This window comes from Eucyclogobius newberryi, unplaced genomic scaffold, assembly GCF_026437365.1.
Source record: "Eucyclogobius newberryi isolate DKJ021-1_F unplaced genomic scaffold, fEucNew1.0.hap1 SCAF_7, whole genome shotgun sequence".
In the NCBI taxonomy this organism is placed as follows: domain Eukaryota; kingdom Metazoa; phylum Chordata; class Actinopteri; order Gobiiformes; family Gobiidae; genus Eucyclogobius; species Eucyclogobius newberryi.
The window spans coordinates 17,765,484-17,779,680 of record NW_027316389.1 but is presented as its reverse complement, the minus strand read 5'-3'; the positions used below and the strand labels follow the sequence as shown (position 1 = coordinate 17,779,680).

The following is a 14,197-nucleotide window of genomic DNA, read 5'->3' as shown; positions in this document are numbered from 1 at the left end:
GGACTCAAGTGTCCGACCACATGAAGTGTAAGACGACACTACATGAATGTAGACGACACAGAATCACATTTAAAGAAGACATAGTGGGTCATTCTTTTACATTTTGTTCACTGTAAACTACAATATTGAAAATATTATGTTTAATTATTTGTGTCATTTATTATTTTGTTGCTCTGGCCCTGTCCTGTCTGTTTTTGTTTCTTTAGGGTTAAAAAAAAAACAACAAAAAAAAAAATATTTATTTTATTTATTATTCAGGGCCCCGCCTCTTCAAAGTGACATTTCATCGTAGCAAGCACCAGATTGTCATACACATGTTTATATTTTTAGACTATGACTCCTAGACATATTTGAAAACTATATGAATGACCCGGGGTTTTAGTTTTTAAAATAACTATGAGTACAGCTCAGTGGGCGGGGACAGGGGCCGGGACAGGGTGTGGGGACAGGGTGTGGGGACAGGGGGCGGGGACAGGGTGTGGGGACAGGGTGTGGGGACAGGGGGCGGGGACAGGGTGTGGGGACAGGGTGTGGGGACAGGGTGTGGGGACAGGGGGCGGGGACAGGGTGTGGCACTCAAGCATCGATTGCAGTTCTGAGATGTTAAAGAAGGAACTCTATAATATAACACAACCACATCTCCTTCAAACACATTTAAAACATTACATCTCCGAAATTATTGTCTTTAAAAAATAGCATTTAAAAGACAAATATCCACTGTCTGCTTTATAAACATTTGGCACTTGATATAATAATATTCCTTGCTTTATATAATGTTTTTTGATTTGCATCGCATTATTCATCCTCTTCCCCTGGTACAGTAGGTGGTGATTAAACATTAGACATTTTGAATTCTGTAATCAATATCCACTTTGGACATTTTTGGGGAAAACAAATAATTTATTACACTCACAGATAAATTAAACAACAAAATGTCAAAATGTAATATACCTTCCTTAAAAAGTTACAAAGTCTGATTTGTAGTAATAACAAAAAACATCTTTAATAAGTTTTTTTTTACAAAATTCAAATTTGCAAGTGCAAGTACCCACAATGAACACACTCGTAACAAAATACACACAGTTGTTGTTGTTGTTGTTGACAGTTGAGGCTGTAGACGTTACTGTAGACGTTACTGACACTTTAAGAAAAACAGACTTAAAAACCCAACCTTAAAGCCCCGTTTCCATGGTCCCGCTCAGACCTTCTGCCAGGAGGAGACCTGCAGCCCGGCGAAAAACACCTGATAGCGGCTCCTCCACATGATGAAGACGGCGGCGGCGCAGACCAGGGCCTGGGCCAGGTTCAGGAGCGTCTGTAGGAGGAAGAACATGGGCAGGTCGCTGGTCAGGTGCGCGCAGTCCTCCACGTCCTGGTAGGTGAAGGTGCGCGCGATCGGGTCGTCCGGCTCCAAGGTGCACACGCAGTGGGGCCCCGTGCGCTGGCAGGTGAAGCCCGTCGCCTGCGTGTAGTGGTGTCCGGCGAACGCGATGACCAGCACCGAGATGACCAGGCCGACGGAGCACAGGATGAAGTAGAGCAACTGGACAAAGAGACGACGTGAGAGCAAATCTGTCCAGTAAAGCTTAGAAAATAGGGTTATTTATCATTGATGTATTGGGTTTAATAGGTTTATTTATTCATTTAACTCTTTGGTATAAGGTTCGCCACCTGCTCGTCTCCATGTAGATGTTATAACTTTGCCAGGAAGGGGAAAAGGGGCGCCTGGAAACGTTTGGGGTGTTTTCAACAATAAAATGTTGTCAAAATATTCACAAAACATCATATTTTTTGCTTAATGTGACTGATCTTCATCGGTTTGAGGATGTTTGAGCACCTGAGACACAGATGTAACACCACATAGAACAAAACAAGTATGTTTCCTTAAATGCCATATTTGTTGACCTGGATGCTAAAAACATCTTTTTCATCAAGCCCGAGGTAAATGTATTTGCATAGATTCCAGTTGTTATGAGTCTGTGCAACACTTTTTCATCCAGAAGTGTTAATTCCCTGTTTATTCCCATTAATCCCCGAACATGTGCAACCCTGGCCTGGAATGTTCCACAGTTTGACATTACACTGGTCTATCCCCATGGAGACAAGCGGGTAGTGCCACCAGACCAAGTTACAGGTCAGATCTGTGGAGAGGCGACCCTGCTCACAGTAAGAATGTATGTTTGGAGGTATTTTTGAGCAATTAAAACACACGTAATGAATGAACGCAAGACAAGGCCCCGTCCCACTACTCACACTACACACTACACACTACACACTACACACTACACACTACACACTACACACTGGCCTTTTGTGCATGAAGTGTGAGTGGACAAGGGCGCGCAGGAGCTACTAATGCCATAAAGAAAAACTGCATGGTAAAACAGGTGTCAGATGTGTTGTTAAACTGCAGAAAAAAGCCAAAGCCCGGTTTAGTTCTGATTATTTGCTGAATGGCCATCGGAACAAATGAGAACAGGCTTGAAGTTTTTACAGCGTTGCTACCGGACAGTCGCATATTTCAAATAGTATCAGCGTGTCCATTGTGTCCAGTTAGCACTCGCTGGTAAGATTCAGAAGTACACGCGACGATTGGAAACGTCACAATATTTTGGAGATTTATATTTTTTAATCACACATTGATTCATACTTTATTATCATTTCAGACATTCCCATTTGGAGCATATACTGTACACAATATACTAAAAATACAAGAATCAACAGCCACTTAATTAGACTAAACTGACTAAAGGGCTAAACCATGGGTCAAATTGACCGAGTGCATTTGAAATGGTCTTCTGACTCTCGCATTATTATATTTGAAGCATAATTGTGAAATTTATACAAGTCTAGTTCCTTATTTTGCACTCTCTGTGTGGTCTTATTGGCATGTGCTCGTATAAATGAAGTATTTTTGTCCCGCAGTAATGTTAATCAGAAAATCCACAGACTGATTAGGCCAACGTCTCATGATTAATCCAGAGACAGACATTTGGCTCAGGCTCCAAAGCAAACGCCGCACAACCACATTTTATTCACAGCGAATGGCCCGGTCCGACACGAACAGGAGATGCAAGTGCACAGCAGTCATTTGGAAAAAATTGGAAGAAAAGAATAACAAAAGCTACTTTACTTAAGAGCAATGCTTAGGAGTCGTTTCATTTAGTATATTTTTTATAAATTTGTGTTTCAGTTTGTTCTTTTAATTTTGACACAGGCAGAACAAATTTTTAATCAAGCCATAAATAAATGTGAAATACTGTTACATTTTGACTTTAGGTACTTTGAATTGGTCGCTTTACTTTGTGTTAATATTATTTATTTATTTTAATTTTTATCTTTGACGCTGATGTTCTTTGGCCTCAAAATGTTTTGTCATCCACTCATTTGTAACAAGTCTGGTTTAATTTAATTTGGTCATTTGTATTTTTATTTTGGACAGCAAACTCCACCCTCACCCTTCAAAATAAAACCAAACATGAGCAACAACCAACTTTTGAGTATTATAGTATTCATTGTATCTTTCAATAGCATTGTATTAGGCTATCTTGGGTTTGTTTGTTTGTTTGTTTTGTTTGTTCTGTATTTTGTTTCAACAGGGTACTTTGCAGCAGCCCAATGACACTTATAAATACTTTTATAGGCTATCGGAGCCTCAGCTACGTAAATGGGCTGTGCATCCTCAAATACCTTCAGTCAAGGGCAAAGACATTAGTCTGAGAAGCAAAGTAGTCTATAAATGGTAATGGTTTAAGTAGTAAAACTGGCAGTACTCTCAGTCAGTTTGAGCTGATTCGACACAAAACTAAAAACACAAAAAACACAAATTTTAGCAGGGCCGTTCAACATTTCAGTGAGTTGCAAATAAATGAGTCAGGAAGAGCACCTGGATTAAATGTCTCATAGTAGAATAGTAATGACACACTGATCTTTTTATATCATTATTGTATTAATAAAACCTGATTTGAACTTCCTATTGTAAAAGTCATAGTACTAAAATAATGTATGAAGCGCTCTTCTTGATATTTATAATTATTTATAATTATTTATAATAATTTATTTTATTTATAATTATTTTATAATTATTTTGTTTATTTTACTTGTTTTATTTATTTAATTTATTTATTGTATTTATTGTATTTATTGTATTTATTTTATTCAGGGCCCCGCCTCTTCAAAGTGACATTGTCATACACATGTTTATATTTTAAGACTATGACTCCTAGACATATTTGAAAACTATATGAATGACCCGTGGTTTTAGTTTTTAAAATAACGATAAGGTATTTATAAGCAGTCATATGAATAGTATTTGTGGTAAAGAACATGAAACTCCACATATCGTCCTGATTAAATAGCTACAGTGTATTCTTTCACCTCACGTTGATTATTAGCAATGCTTCTAATTATCAAATACAAAATGAATCACTTCACACTTTTGCCAGCAGAGGCTGTTATAAGACAAACTGCCGCACATAATCCAGAATACATTAAATTATAGGTTATAACTTGTGCACAAAAGTATTCAAATAAGCGATGCATAATAGTGCTAAAATTACTGGAGAGGGAAACGTGCTGAATATACTTGAATTCAAATCGTGAGTGCGTTTACCTTGACTGCATATTGTAGGAAGGAGCGTTCATCCGGGCGCGAGGTGACACAATACAGGACCAGGCCCACAACGGAGACCAAACACAGCTAAAAGGGAAGAGGAAAACGGTTCAGTTTGTGGTGAATATCCTCCAAATGGCAGAGAGGATCAGCCAGCCATGCTCGTTAAATAAGAATACTTCAAAAAACGAATACTCAAGCAGAAAAACGTTGTGATAAAGTATTCCTAGAAGCACAGATCATTCTATTCATCTATTTATCAACGACTATAACAGGCTTCTCTAGTTGTGTTTAGCTGTGAATATGACTGCAAGCATTTTATTTAAATTATTTATCTTTTGTATTAAACTCTTTTGTGATTTTAATGCATTTTCTTTTCCCTGTTGAAGCACATTGAATCACCAATTGTGCTCTGCAAATAAACTTGTCTTTCTCAAACACAACAACAAGGACACTTTTGTGCGTGCCGGCGCAGCGGTGGCGAGTTTAGCACGTAGGTTAGCACGTAGGTTTCCACACTGCAGCGGATCATATGCCACATGCTGTTTTCCTTTTCATTTTTTTTTTTACATTTTGCATGATTCAGCAGGAAAGTGTCATCTGATTACATTACTCTGCTTCATGCACAGACTCGCGCTCTCTCTCTCTCCCTCTCGTCGGTGCAAAGCGGTCTTGTGACTAACGTGCAACATCTGATTTAACTGTGTTTTTGTTCCCAGGTTTGTCTGGAAGGTTCTGGATGACCTCAGTGTTTTTTTCGCCCGCTCGATCTCGTGAGCCGAGAACTCGGGACGCGGTGTCCACGGATGTCTGTTATTCAGCCAGCGCCGTGGAAGACAAACAAGATCTGACCGAGGAGCAGGGCCACACGACGGTGACGTAACCAGGATCACATGGATGTAAAGGTTCCGCTTTTGTCTACAAAGGTCAAAGGTGCGCTGTGTAAGAGCAGCAGATCGCACCCCCTCTTACAGGTCAGATCTGTGAAGAGGAGGCCAGCCCAATCGCAGTAACAATGCATGTTTTTCAGGGCGATAAATATACAATGCTATTAAATTATGCAAAATAAGCTATGGTTAATGCAATACTATGGAACAGTCCAAGCAAAGCAATGACATCTCCATGGATACAAGCAGGTGATGGACCCGCCCTCCTATCAGAAAGGTTTTGTTTTGTTGTTTCTCTTTATAGTACTCTCCTGCATGGCTTTAAACTGGCTTTATTGCTGACATTTATGAATTTATTGACCTTTTTTTAACCAGGTGAGAAAACGCTGAGATCAAGACTTCTTTTCACTGGTGACTTGAGGCAAAGGAAAGACCGACAGCACACAGTCATAAAAACAATGGCACAAATAAGACTTTTAAGAACAAATAAAAACTGAATTTAACACTGAAATGTATCACAGACTCGTGTTTAAACTAGAAAAGAAAAGCACTGACAATTTTGAAAGGATTCCATTGCTTTGTTTCTTTTTTAATCGCTCGAAAAAAAACCTAATTGAGACCAATTATCCCAACCTCAAGTCTGTTTGAAGGGCGTTCCAAGCTGCTGGAGCCACGTAAGCTGTGCGAGTCACGAGAGCGCAGGGCATAATGACCCTCCGCTGCTCGAGGGCACACGAGTAGGACGGGGCACACTAACATATAACTTTGTACACAAAAACATCCAATGTGAAGACCTCCTGGCACCCAAAGGAGGCCACCCAGACCTGGCATAGAGTTCACGGTGACGGACTACTTGACTGTACTACTTAAAACTGTCTGAAGTAAACAGTTCAAGATTTTATAACACATTTACAGCCAATTTAGAAGTGCACGTTGCAGGTTTTCAATAGCTACAGCGGCCTGCAGGTGTTATATCCGAGGCTAGTTACAGATCTGTGGACAGACGCCGCCGCTCACAGAAACAATCAATGTTTTTATGGTATTTTTAGCGAGAGAAACATCAGTATTGACGTACGTGCTGGATAGATAAGCTCGTGTCATACAGTGGAGCATTCCAGGATAAGCAAAGTATCTCCATGGAGACGGACATGTAGTAAACGCACGCCAGAAAGGTCCTGCATTGCACCTTCAGTCAGAATACCGTTACATTTTAATAGGTTAAAATGCTTGTTCTTGCCTCTGTAAATGTCAGGTAGGACTATACTATATATCTTCATTTATGTGTTAATTGGAATAATAACTTTCAGGCTGACTGTTACTGTAAGGTCACTAGGCGTTCAAAGGTCGTGTGGGCATGACTTGTCACGTTCAGGACAGATGTGCAGGATCTGTAGATTTATAACATAACCGATATGAACAGGAATGCACAGTAATAAGTTACATATTATTTTGAAATAGCCTACACTTCTGCTGTAGCACGAAAGCAAACTTGTCTCTACCACAGAACTCAGTTTTCTACAATATTATTCATCTGACTGCAAACGATTAGAAAGCGGACCTCCACAAGGAAGCTGTTTAGGACCTCTTTTGTTCTCTGTATTTATTAATGATTTACCTTTCTTTGCGAAAAAAGCGTTAATGTCAATTTATGCAGACTGTTTATTATGCTGCAGATTCATGCAATAAAACGAGCTGTTTTGTCTTGAGAGCTTGACCTGCTGCATGAGCGTGTTAAAGAAAACAAGCTAGTTCTTAATATCAAAGAAACATAATAATAGGCTCAAAACAAAAGTTGGCACAAGGATCTGAACCAAAATGAAACATTGCTGAGGAGAGTATACAACACTGTTGACTCTGGTCATTGATCGTAGTCTGTCACCAAGTCAAATTGCTGTGACTTGGTGAAAAAATGCTGTCACAAAGTCAAATGTGACACTTTAGAAATAATCACAAAGTCAACATTATGTGACGTGTCATATTGTTCTGTAGTGTGGCCTCAAAATACAAATTGCTCAAAATAAAGCAGCAAGACTTGTTCTTGGTTGCTTGATTAGAACAAGCAGAAAACTGATGTATTCCACTTTGTCCTGGCTTAATGAATATAAAATAATACAATAGGCACCTTGTTATAAAGCACAATTACCTTAAAATGTATCCATGTTATTGTACTTGAAATGCAATGTTTTAATTGTAATGGAAGACTAGCTGATTGCACTGCTTTCAGCTAATGGGATCCATTTAAATAAATAAATAATCAAACAAATATATTTACTCTGACTTTTTGTTTCCGCCAGAGTGTAACTTGAAGCACAATAGAGAAGTCTTGTTTACGTCTTGTTTTGCTTTCAAACAGTACAGTAAGGGTTGGCCTACTTTTAAAATATTGTCTTTTTCTTGTACTTCTACACTATTCTAAAGTATCTATTGCCTGAAGGCCTTGACAACTCTTTCCATATCTGTGTGAGTGAAAGAAGGGTCTCGTATAACGGATGCCGTGAAAGGATTACACACGTGCGCCATGCAAATAAACAAACAAACAAACAAACAAACAAACAAACAAACACAAATCAACTCGTGGATAGCGCCAACTTCATGCATCGTTGCCGTGGTTATAGTGAGCACTGCGCTTACAATGATCCCAGCCCAGTGTGGCGTCTCCCTGGCCATGAGTGAGGACGTGATGGACAACTTTAGAAAGGCCACAACCGCCACCGCGGCCCCCAGTAGCAGCTGCAGCAGGGCGAGGAGCAGCGGGAAGCGGCACGTTCTGCGACACCCTCCGCGCTCTGGCTCCGGGCTCTCTTCTCTCATTTTTAACTTCTCCATACCCGACGACCCTCTCTGCCCCCGGCCCATGTCTCTAAAAGCCTCTCAAACTTTCACCGTGTCCCGAGCGCCTGTGTCGACTCGGCCCCTCCCTGTACGGGCCACTCCCAGTGCGGGCCCCGTGCGTGCGCGCGCGCGCGGGGGGAACGGAGAAGGGCTGAACTAATATGGAAAACATTTGGATAGGATTCCGAAAGAGAGCCACATTTAGAGCAACAGCAGAGGGAGGGAAGGGGAGGAAGAGGAGGAAGGGGAGGAAGAGGAGGGAGGAGGAGGAGGGAGGAAGGGGGAAGAAGGGGAGGGAGGAGGAGGAGGGAGGAAGGGGGAAGAAGGGGAGGGAGGAAGGGGAGGAGGAGGAAGAGGAGGAGGGAGGAAGGGGAGGAAGAAGAGGAGGGAAGAAAAGGAAGACGAGGAGGGAAGAGGGGGGAAGAAGAGGGAAGAAGGGGAGGGAGGAAGAGGCGGAGGAGGGAGGAAGCGGGATGAACGGGAGGAGGGAGGAAGAGGAGGGAAGAAGAGGAAGAAGGGGGAGAAGGGGAGGGAAGAAGAAAAGGAGGGAAAAAGGGGAAGGAAGAAGGGCGGGGGCCAGAGGGAAATAAGGGGTACTGCAACACACGATGCTCGGGTTGAATATAGTCCGGCGGGAAGAGGAGGTAAATGCAGCAGGTACGAGCTAAACGTGGCGCGTGTTCTTAAATTAAAAGCCGCTCTGATTGGAGGGCGCTTTGTCAGCGCGATTATACAAGCGCCGCCGTGACCAGCGCGAGTCACATGACTGACAGGAAGGAGAATGTGATCACGAGGCATGTGAGGGCATTACGCACGCTCGGCTTTAACTTTACACGCACCGTCCAAACACGACAACAGGTGTCACCACAAGTCAAAGAGACTTATCCAGAAGCACCCGCAGCACCCACAGCACCCACAGCACCCATTCTCACTTCAACACGGGCACGCGGGCAATGAGAAAGTTGAACTGAGCTGCTTTATGTTCATAAACATCACGCTGTCTGCCTGAGCTCACGTGTTTGCGCGCATAGGGCGGATGTTGCCAAGGTGACTGACAACATGAGTGTGGCATGAGTGGGTTCCCGCCGCGTGCCCTCCACACGGCGTGACTCGACAGCTCGTGCACGGACGTGGCTCACCGCTTTATTCTGCCGTTTCAGAGCAAAACTTTTCTAAACTGGATCCTTGGATATTGCTCTGGCTCTTGTGGATGTGATGATTCCATTGTCCTGTGAATAATAAAAGTCATATCTGAGTGTTTACAGCTGAGAGGGCGATAGCCTAAGTTATAAAGTCAACGTTAGAATATTGCACAGTGTCTTATAAGTTAGTGCGGGTTATGCGGGGACTCCTGGTGAAGCGCGGTTTGGGTTTGCATCACGTTTCTCTGCGCAGGGGCGTTGGGGGGGCGCTGGGGGGCGCTGGGGGGGTGGTGGGGGGCGTTGGGGGGGAGCTGGGGGGGCTGGAGCGGCGCGACCCCGGAGCTCCGGCTGCTGTAACGCACCAGCTCTAATTCCCGGACTTTGTGCTGGTGCAGCCGCACGTGAGGAGGAGACGCGCGTGCGCTCTGACCGCGGCTCTGAGCGCTGAGCAAAGTGGCAGCTCGGAGCAGACGCCAGTGTGAAGCGCAGACGCGGACAGTGCAGCATCTTCCCTCCCGAGCCCCGAGCGCATCGCGGAGACACTTCAGACGCACGAGAGTCAGACGTTAGAGAATCACGCAGAGACAGCGCGATGGACGAGAGAATAGCGCGTTTGCAGGACAGACAGTTCATGGAACACGCAGATTTCCTGGGGTAAGTTGACGACGGGGGGCGGCCAGTTCAAACTTAGTGCAATTGTGTGTTTTACTGTTGTTTTGTGTCTCGTAGGATGGATTACCCTTCTTTGTATTTGTGCAAGTCCAAGAGAGGAATCAAGCGAGAAGACGGTGGAAAGGTGCGTGATGTTCCCTAAAGTTACGCGTGTGTTTTTGATGCTTGAATGCGTGTAAATGCTGCGTGTCTCTCTGCGCACAGGACGCGTACAAGTTGCCACATCGGCTGATAGAGAAGAAGAGACGGGATCGGATCAACGAATGTATCGGCCAGCTCAAAGACCTCCTGCCCGAACACCTGAAGCTCTCGGTAAAGCGCGGGAGTGATTTAATGTTCTGACATGTCTCTGTGAACGAGGTGATCTAAGCAGACACGTGTTGTCCTCACAGACGCTGGGACACTTGGAGAAAGCCGTGGTGCTGGAGTTGACGCTGAAGCATTTAAACGCACTGACCGCTGTCACCGAGCAGCAGCACCAGAAGATCATCGCCCTGGAGAATGGTAAAAAAAACAAGTCTCTCTGACGTGATTCTTGTCAACTTGACGCGTTTGTATTTGACTCAGACGTGATTCTTTCCAGCAGACCACTCCATCAAGCCTCTCCACGCGGACCTGGACGCCTTCCAGACCGGGTTCCAGGCGTGCGCCAAAGAGGTCCTGCAGTACATGGCTCAGTTTGAGAACTGGACCACGCGAGAGCAGCGGTGCCTACAACTCATCAACCACCTTCACAAAGTCCTGGCCCAGCTCCAGGCGGGCGCGCCCCCCCAGCACCAGCTGCTGAGCCCCGGGGACGCGCCGCAGCTGGACGCGCACAAGACGAGCGACGGTCAAGCCAACTGCGTCCCGGTCATCCAGAGGACCCAGGGCGGGGAGCTGAACGAGAACGACACGGACACGGACAGTGGATACGGGGGCGAGGCGGAGAAGGGCGAGGGCAAGGAGAAGGAGAAGGAGTGTGAGAAAGTCCGCGGCGCCAAACCAATGAAAATCAAGCAGGAGTTTGGAGAGGAGCGCGCGGCCAAGAGACCAAAGATGAGCAACTGGCCCGGGACCTTGTTGAGCAGCGCTGACCCCGCGAGGCCCGAGCTCTCCCTTATGAACTCTTTGATGGGAATAACTAATATTGGACAACAGACACCCATCTGCATGCCTTTCTACTTCATTAACCCCTCCGCCGCCGCGTCTTACATGCCTTTTCTGGACAAGAACAGCTCAGAGAAGTTCATGTACCCCGCGGCAGCTCTGGCCTCACCTTTCCCCTGGCTTTACCCCGCGCACGCCTCCGCCGCGGCAGCTGCAGCGGCAGCGTTCCCCGGTCTTTCCGCGCACTTGGCCGCGGCCTCTCAGACCAAAGACTGTTTCATAGATGACAGTGACGGGTCACGCGAGACAGCGTCACCCGAGGAACACGAGAGCGAAGACGGTGAAGAGTCAGCTGAGAAGAGCCCGCTGCACTTCTCTGCGTGTCAGAGGGACTGAAGTGTCCCGTGTGCGTCCTGGTGACACGCTGAGGTGTCCCGTGTGCGTCCTGGTGACACGCTGAGGTGTCCCGTGTGCGTCCTGGTGACACGCTGAGGTGTCCCGTGTGCGTCCTGGTGACACGCAGTGAGTGTCCCGTGTGCGTCCTGGTGACACGCAGTGAGTGTCCCGTGTGCGTCCTGGTGACACGCTGAGGTGTCCCGTGTGCGTCCTGGTGACACGCAGTGAGTGTCCCGTGTGCGTCCTGGTGACACGCAGTGAGTGTCCCGTGTGCGTCCTGGTGACACGCAGTGAGTGTCCCGTGTGCGTCCTGGTGACACCAGTGAGTGTCCCGTGTGCGTCCTGGTGACACCAGTGAGTGTCCCGTGTGCGTCCTGGTGACACGCAGTGAGTGTCCCGTGTGCGTCCTGGTGACACGCAGTGAGTGTCCCGTGTGCGTCCTGGTGACACGCAGTGAGTGTCCCGTGTGCGTCCTGGTGACACGCAGTGAGTGTCCCGTGTGCGTCCTGGTGACACCAGTGAGTGTCCCGTGTGCGTCCTGGTGACACCAGTGAGTGCGTGCCTTTGCACTTAATCATCATGAATGATTCTCGACAATGATTGACGCTCACACGAGGCTGACTTTTGTATCCTCTTTGATAAAATATTTTCAAAGTGGCAATTGTTTGGTGCCAAATCTTTGCAACTGTGCGCAGTATCCAATCAGTGAGGCTCTTTGGATGTAGAGAGAATAACTGACCTCTGCCAAGGTTATTGGCTCATTTTTGTACATATTATTATATTCATCAACTTGTAAATGTGCACTAAACGGGCCTAAATGAGGTATTCAGCCTGCCCCTGTTACCTCATCTCATACTTACATGGGGGTAAGGATAGTTGGAAACAAAATTTTAGCAACATTTTAGCTAATCTGCACAAAGGATTCCCACCATGAGGTGGTATTCACTCTGAACATGGCTCTGTCAGCTCTTTCTGCTGAACCCAGTGTTTACTGTTAGAGAGAAACAATCAGACCAGCACATGTGCGCCTGAATGATGCAGTTTACTGCACCAGATCTTAGGACAGCACCTTATGAACCTTTGATATTGAATGTAACTGTTCCTAGCAGATATGTTTGTATATACTGTATGATCATCTTTACAGTGCGAGGCGTAAAGTGCACTTTTCTTCTGCTTTGTCCCATTAAAGAAGCAGTTATCATGGAAGAACTCTTTACTGTACACTAGACTTTGTAATGAGCTATTCGGATGAAGCAGCTAGAGCGATGGCACACCATGAGGGTGCCACTTTTTATAAGTTTATCTTCTTTACGTGTAGCTTATTCACTGCAAAAAAAAATCATCTGTACTTGATTTCCATCCAACATGGCTTTTGTATTTTTCCAGCAGATCTATGCCTCTACAGTGGCATGTAATATATATATTTTGTGAATAGACCAGAAATTATACGTCTGTCATTGTTGTAGAAGTCTTTGGATTTTTTTTAAAAACTGGGCAACTGTTGCACATTTTGTTAATGCTTTACACATACGCTGTTATAAATTATTGCTCATGAGTTGCAAAATAAACATGAAAACACCCACAGGCTCCTTGTTCTTTCTCTCCAGCCCTTGAGCAGGTAATTTCTGTGTGTTTTTTGGAGGAGTGGAGTCAGCTGACAGGTGCAGAGGAATGTACAGTAGGCTTGAAACAAATGTCATGTGCTAAAAGTGAGATTACTGTCAATCTGGGTTGTCTGCAGAAAAACAAGGGGCCCCAGCTCAGGACATGGCAGAAGATTTAGAAAGAACAAACCCTCTGAGCTGTTGCCAGAACTGTACTGTGTAACTGCAAAACAACCTTCAGCCGGCCATCTTTACAGTGTGGCTTGAATCATTACTGTAAATAAATAAATCATCAATGTGGGGCCACTTTGAAATAGAGTTACAGTGAACTCCATTGGCACCGTTTGACTAAATAAGATTAATACAGAGGAAAAAGTTGCATATTGTTGTAAAGTTTAGATGTTTTGCTCAGAAAAATCACAGAATTTCTTTGACAACTTGTTTATTTTCTATTTTACCCCGATACATTGTCAGGAGGATGGTTCCAGTGGCAAAAACAGTCACTATTTGCACTTTAGTTGGGGCTAGTGGTAAAAAGGAACCATGTCCAGTAAGTTACATAAGGGTGGCTTCCAAACACTGGATTGAACTTTGGTCATCAGACATATAAAGTGAGATTAGTTTTATAATGAAGGCAATTGTGAACATCTCTCTTAAATGATCCAATAAAACAAATACAAAATAATCTATGTATGTAATAATAATAACGATGCATAGCCTGTTGAGAGGAGTAATACAACTAAATTAATAACAACCCTAACACGAGTGCGCTTTACGTTTAGTGTATGTATCATTACCGCGGACACGTCGCCATCTAGCGGTGAGATAAAGTAACGCAAGAAAAAATACTTTATCAATGTTTTTTTTTTTCCCAAGAAAATTTATTAATTCATGCAATCCGTATCATACGAGCAGCCACATACAGCCATCCCACAATGCAGTTTATTAAGGCAGAGAAACATG

The 14,197-nt window shown here is 44.5% G+C and overlaps 2 protein-coding genes across 3 annotated transcripts; one reads left to right on the top strand and one right to left on the bottom strand.

Annotated features, from left to right (window-relative positions):
• Positions 1-228: 228 nt before the first annotated feature.
• Positions 229-8,415, bottom strand: sspn (sarcospan (Kras oncogene-associated gene)). Its single transcript, XM_072435706.1, has 3 exons — positions 8,131-8,415; positions 4,613-4,699; positions 229-1,543 (listed from the first exon to the last, which is right to left on the bottom strand). The coding sequence occupies exons 1-3, from the start codon at positions 8,353-8,355 to the stop codon at positions 1,199-1,201; spliced, it is 657 nt and encodes a 218-aa protein (XP_072291807.1). The 5' UTR covers positions 8,356-8,415; the 3' UTR covers positions 229-1,198.
• A 1,569-nt stretch (positions 8,416-9,984) lies between these two features.
• bhlhe41 (basic helix-loop-helix family, member e41) lies at positions 9,985-13,210 on the top strand. 2 transcript variants are annotated; one of them, XM_072434530.1, is made up of 5 exons: positions 9,985-10,127; positions 10,203-10,269; positions 10,350-10,457; positions 10,538-10,649; positions 10,732-13,210. In XM_072434530.1, the coding sequence occupies exons 1-5, from the start codon at positions 10,066-10,068 to the stop codon at positions 11,628-11,630; spliced, it is 1,248 nt and encodes a 415-aa protein (XP_072290631.1). In that variant the 5' UTR covers positions 9,985-10,065; the 3' UTR covers positions 11,631-13,210. The 2 variants fall into 2 exon arrangements, with proteins under 2 accessions (XP_072290631.1, XP_072290630.1); XM_072434529.1 differs by having other exon boundaries at positions 10,729-13,210.
• Positions 13,211-14,197: the final 987 nt, after the last annotated feature.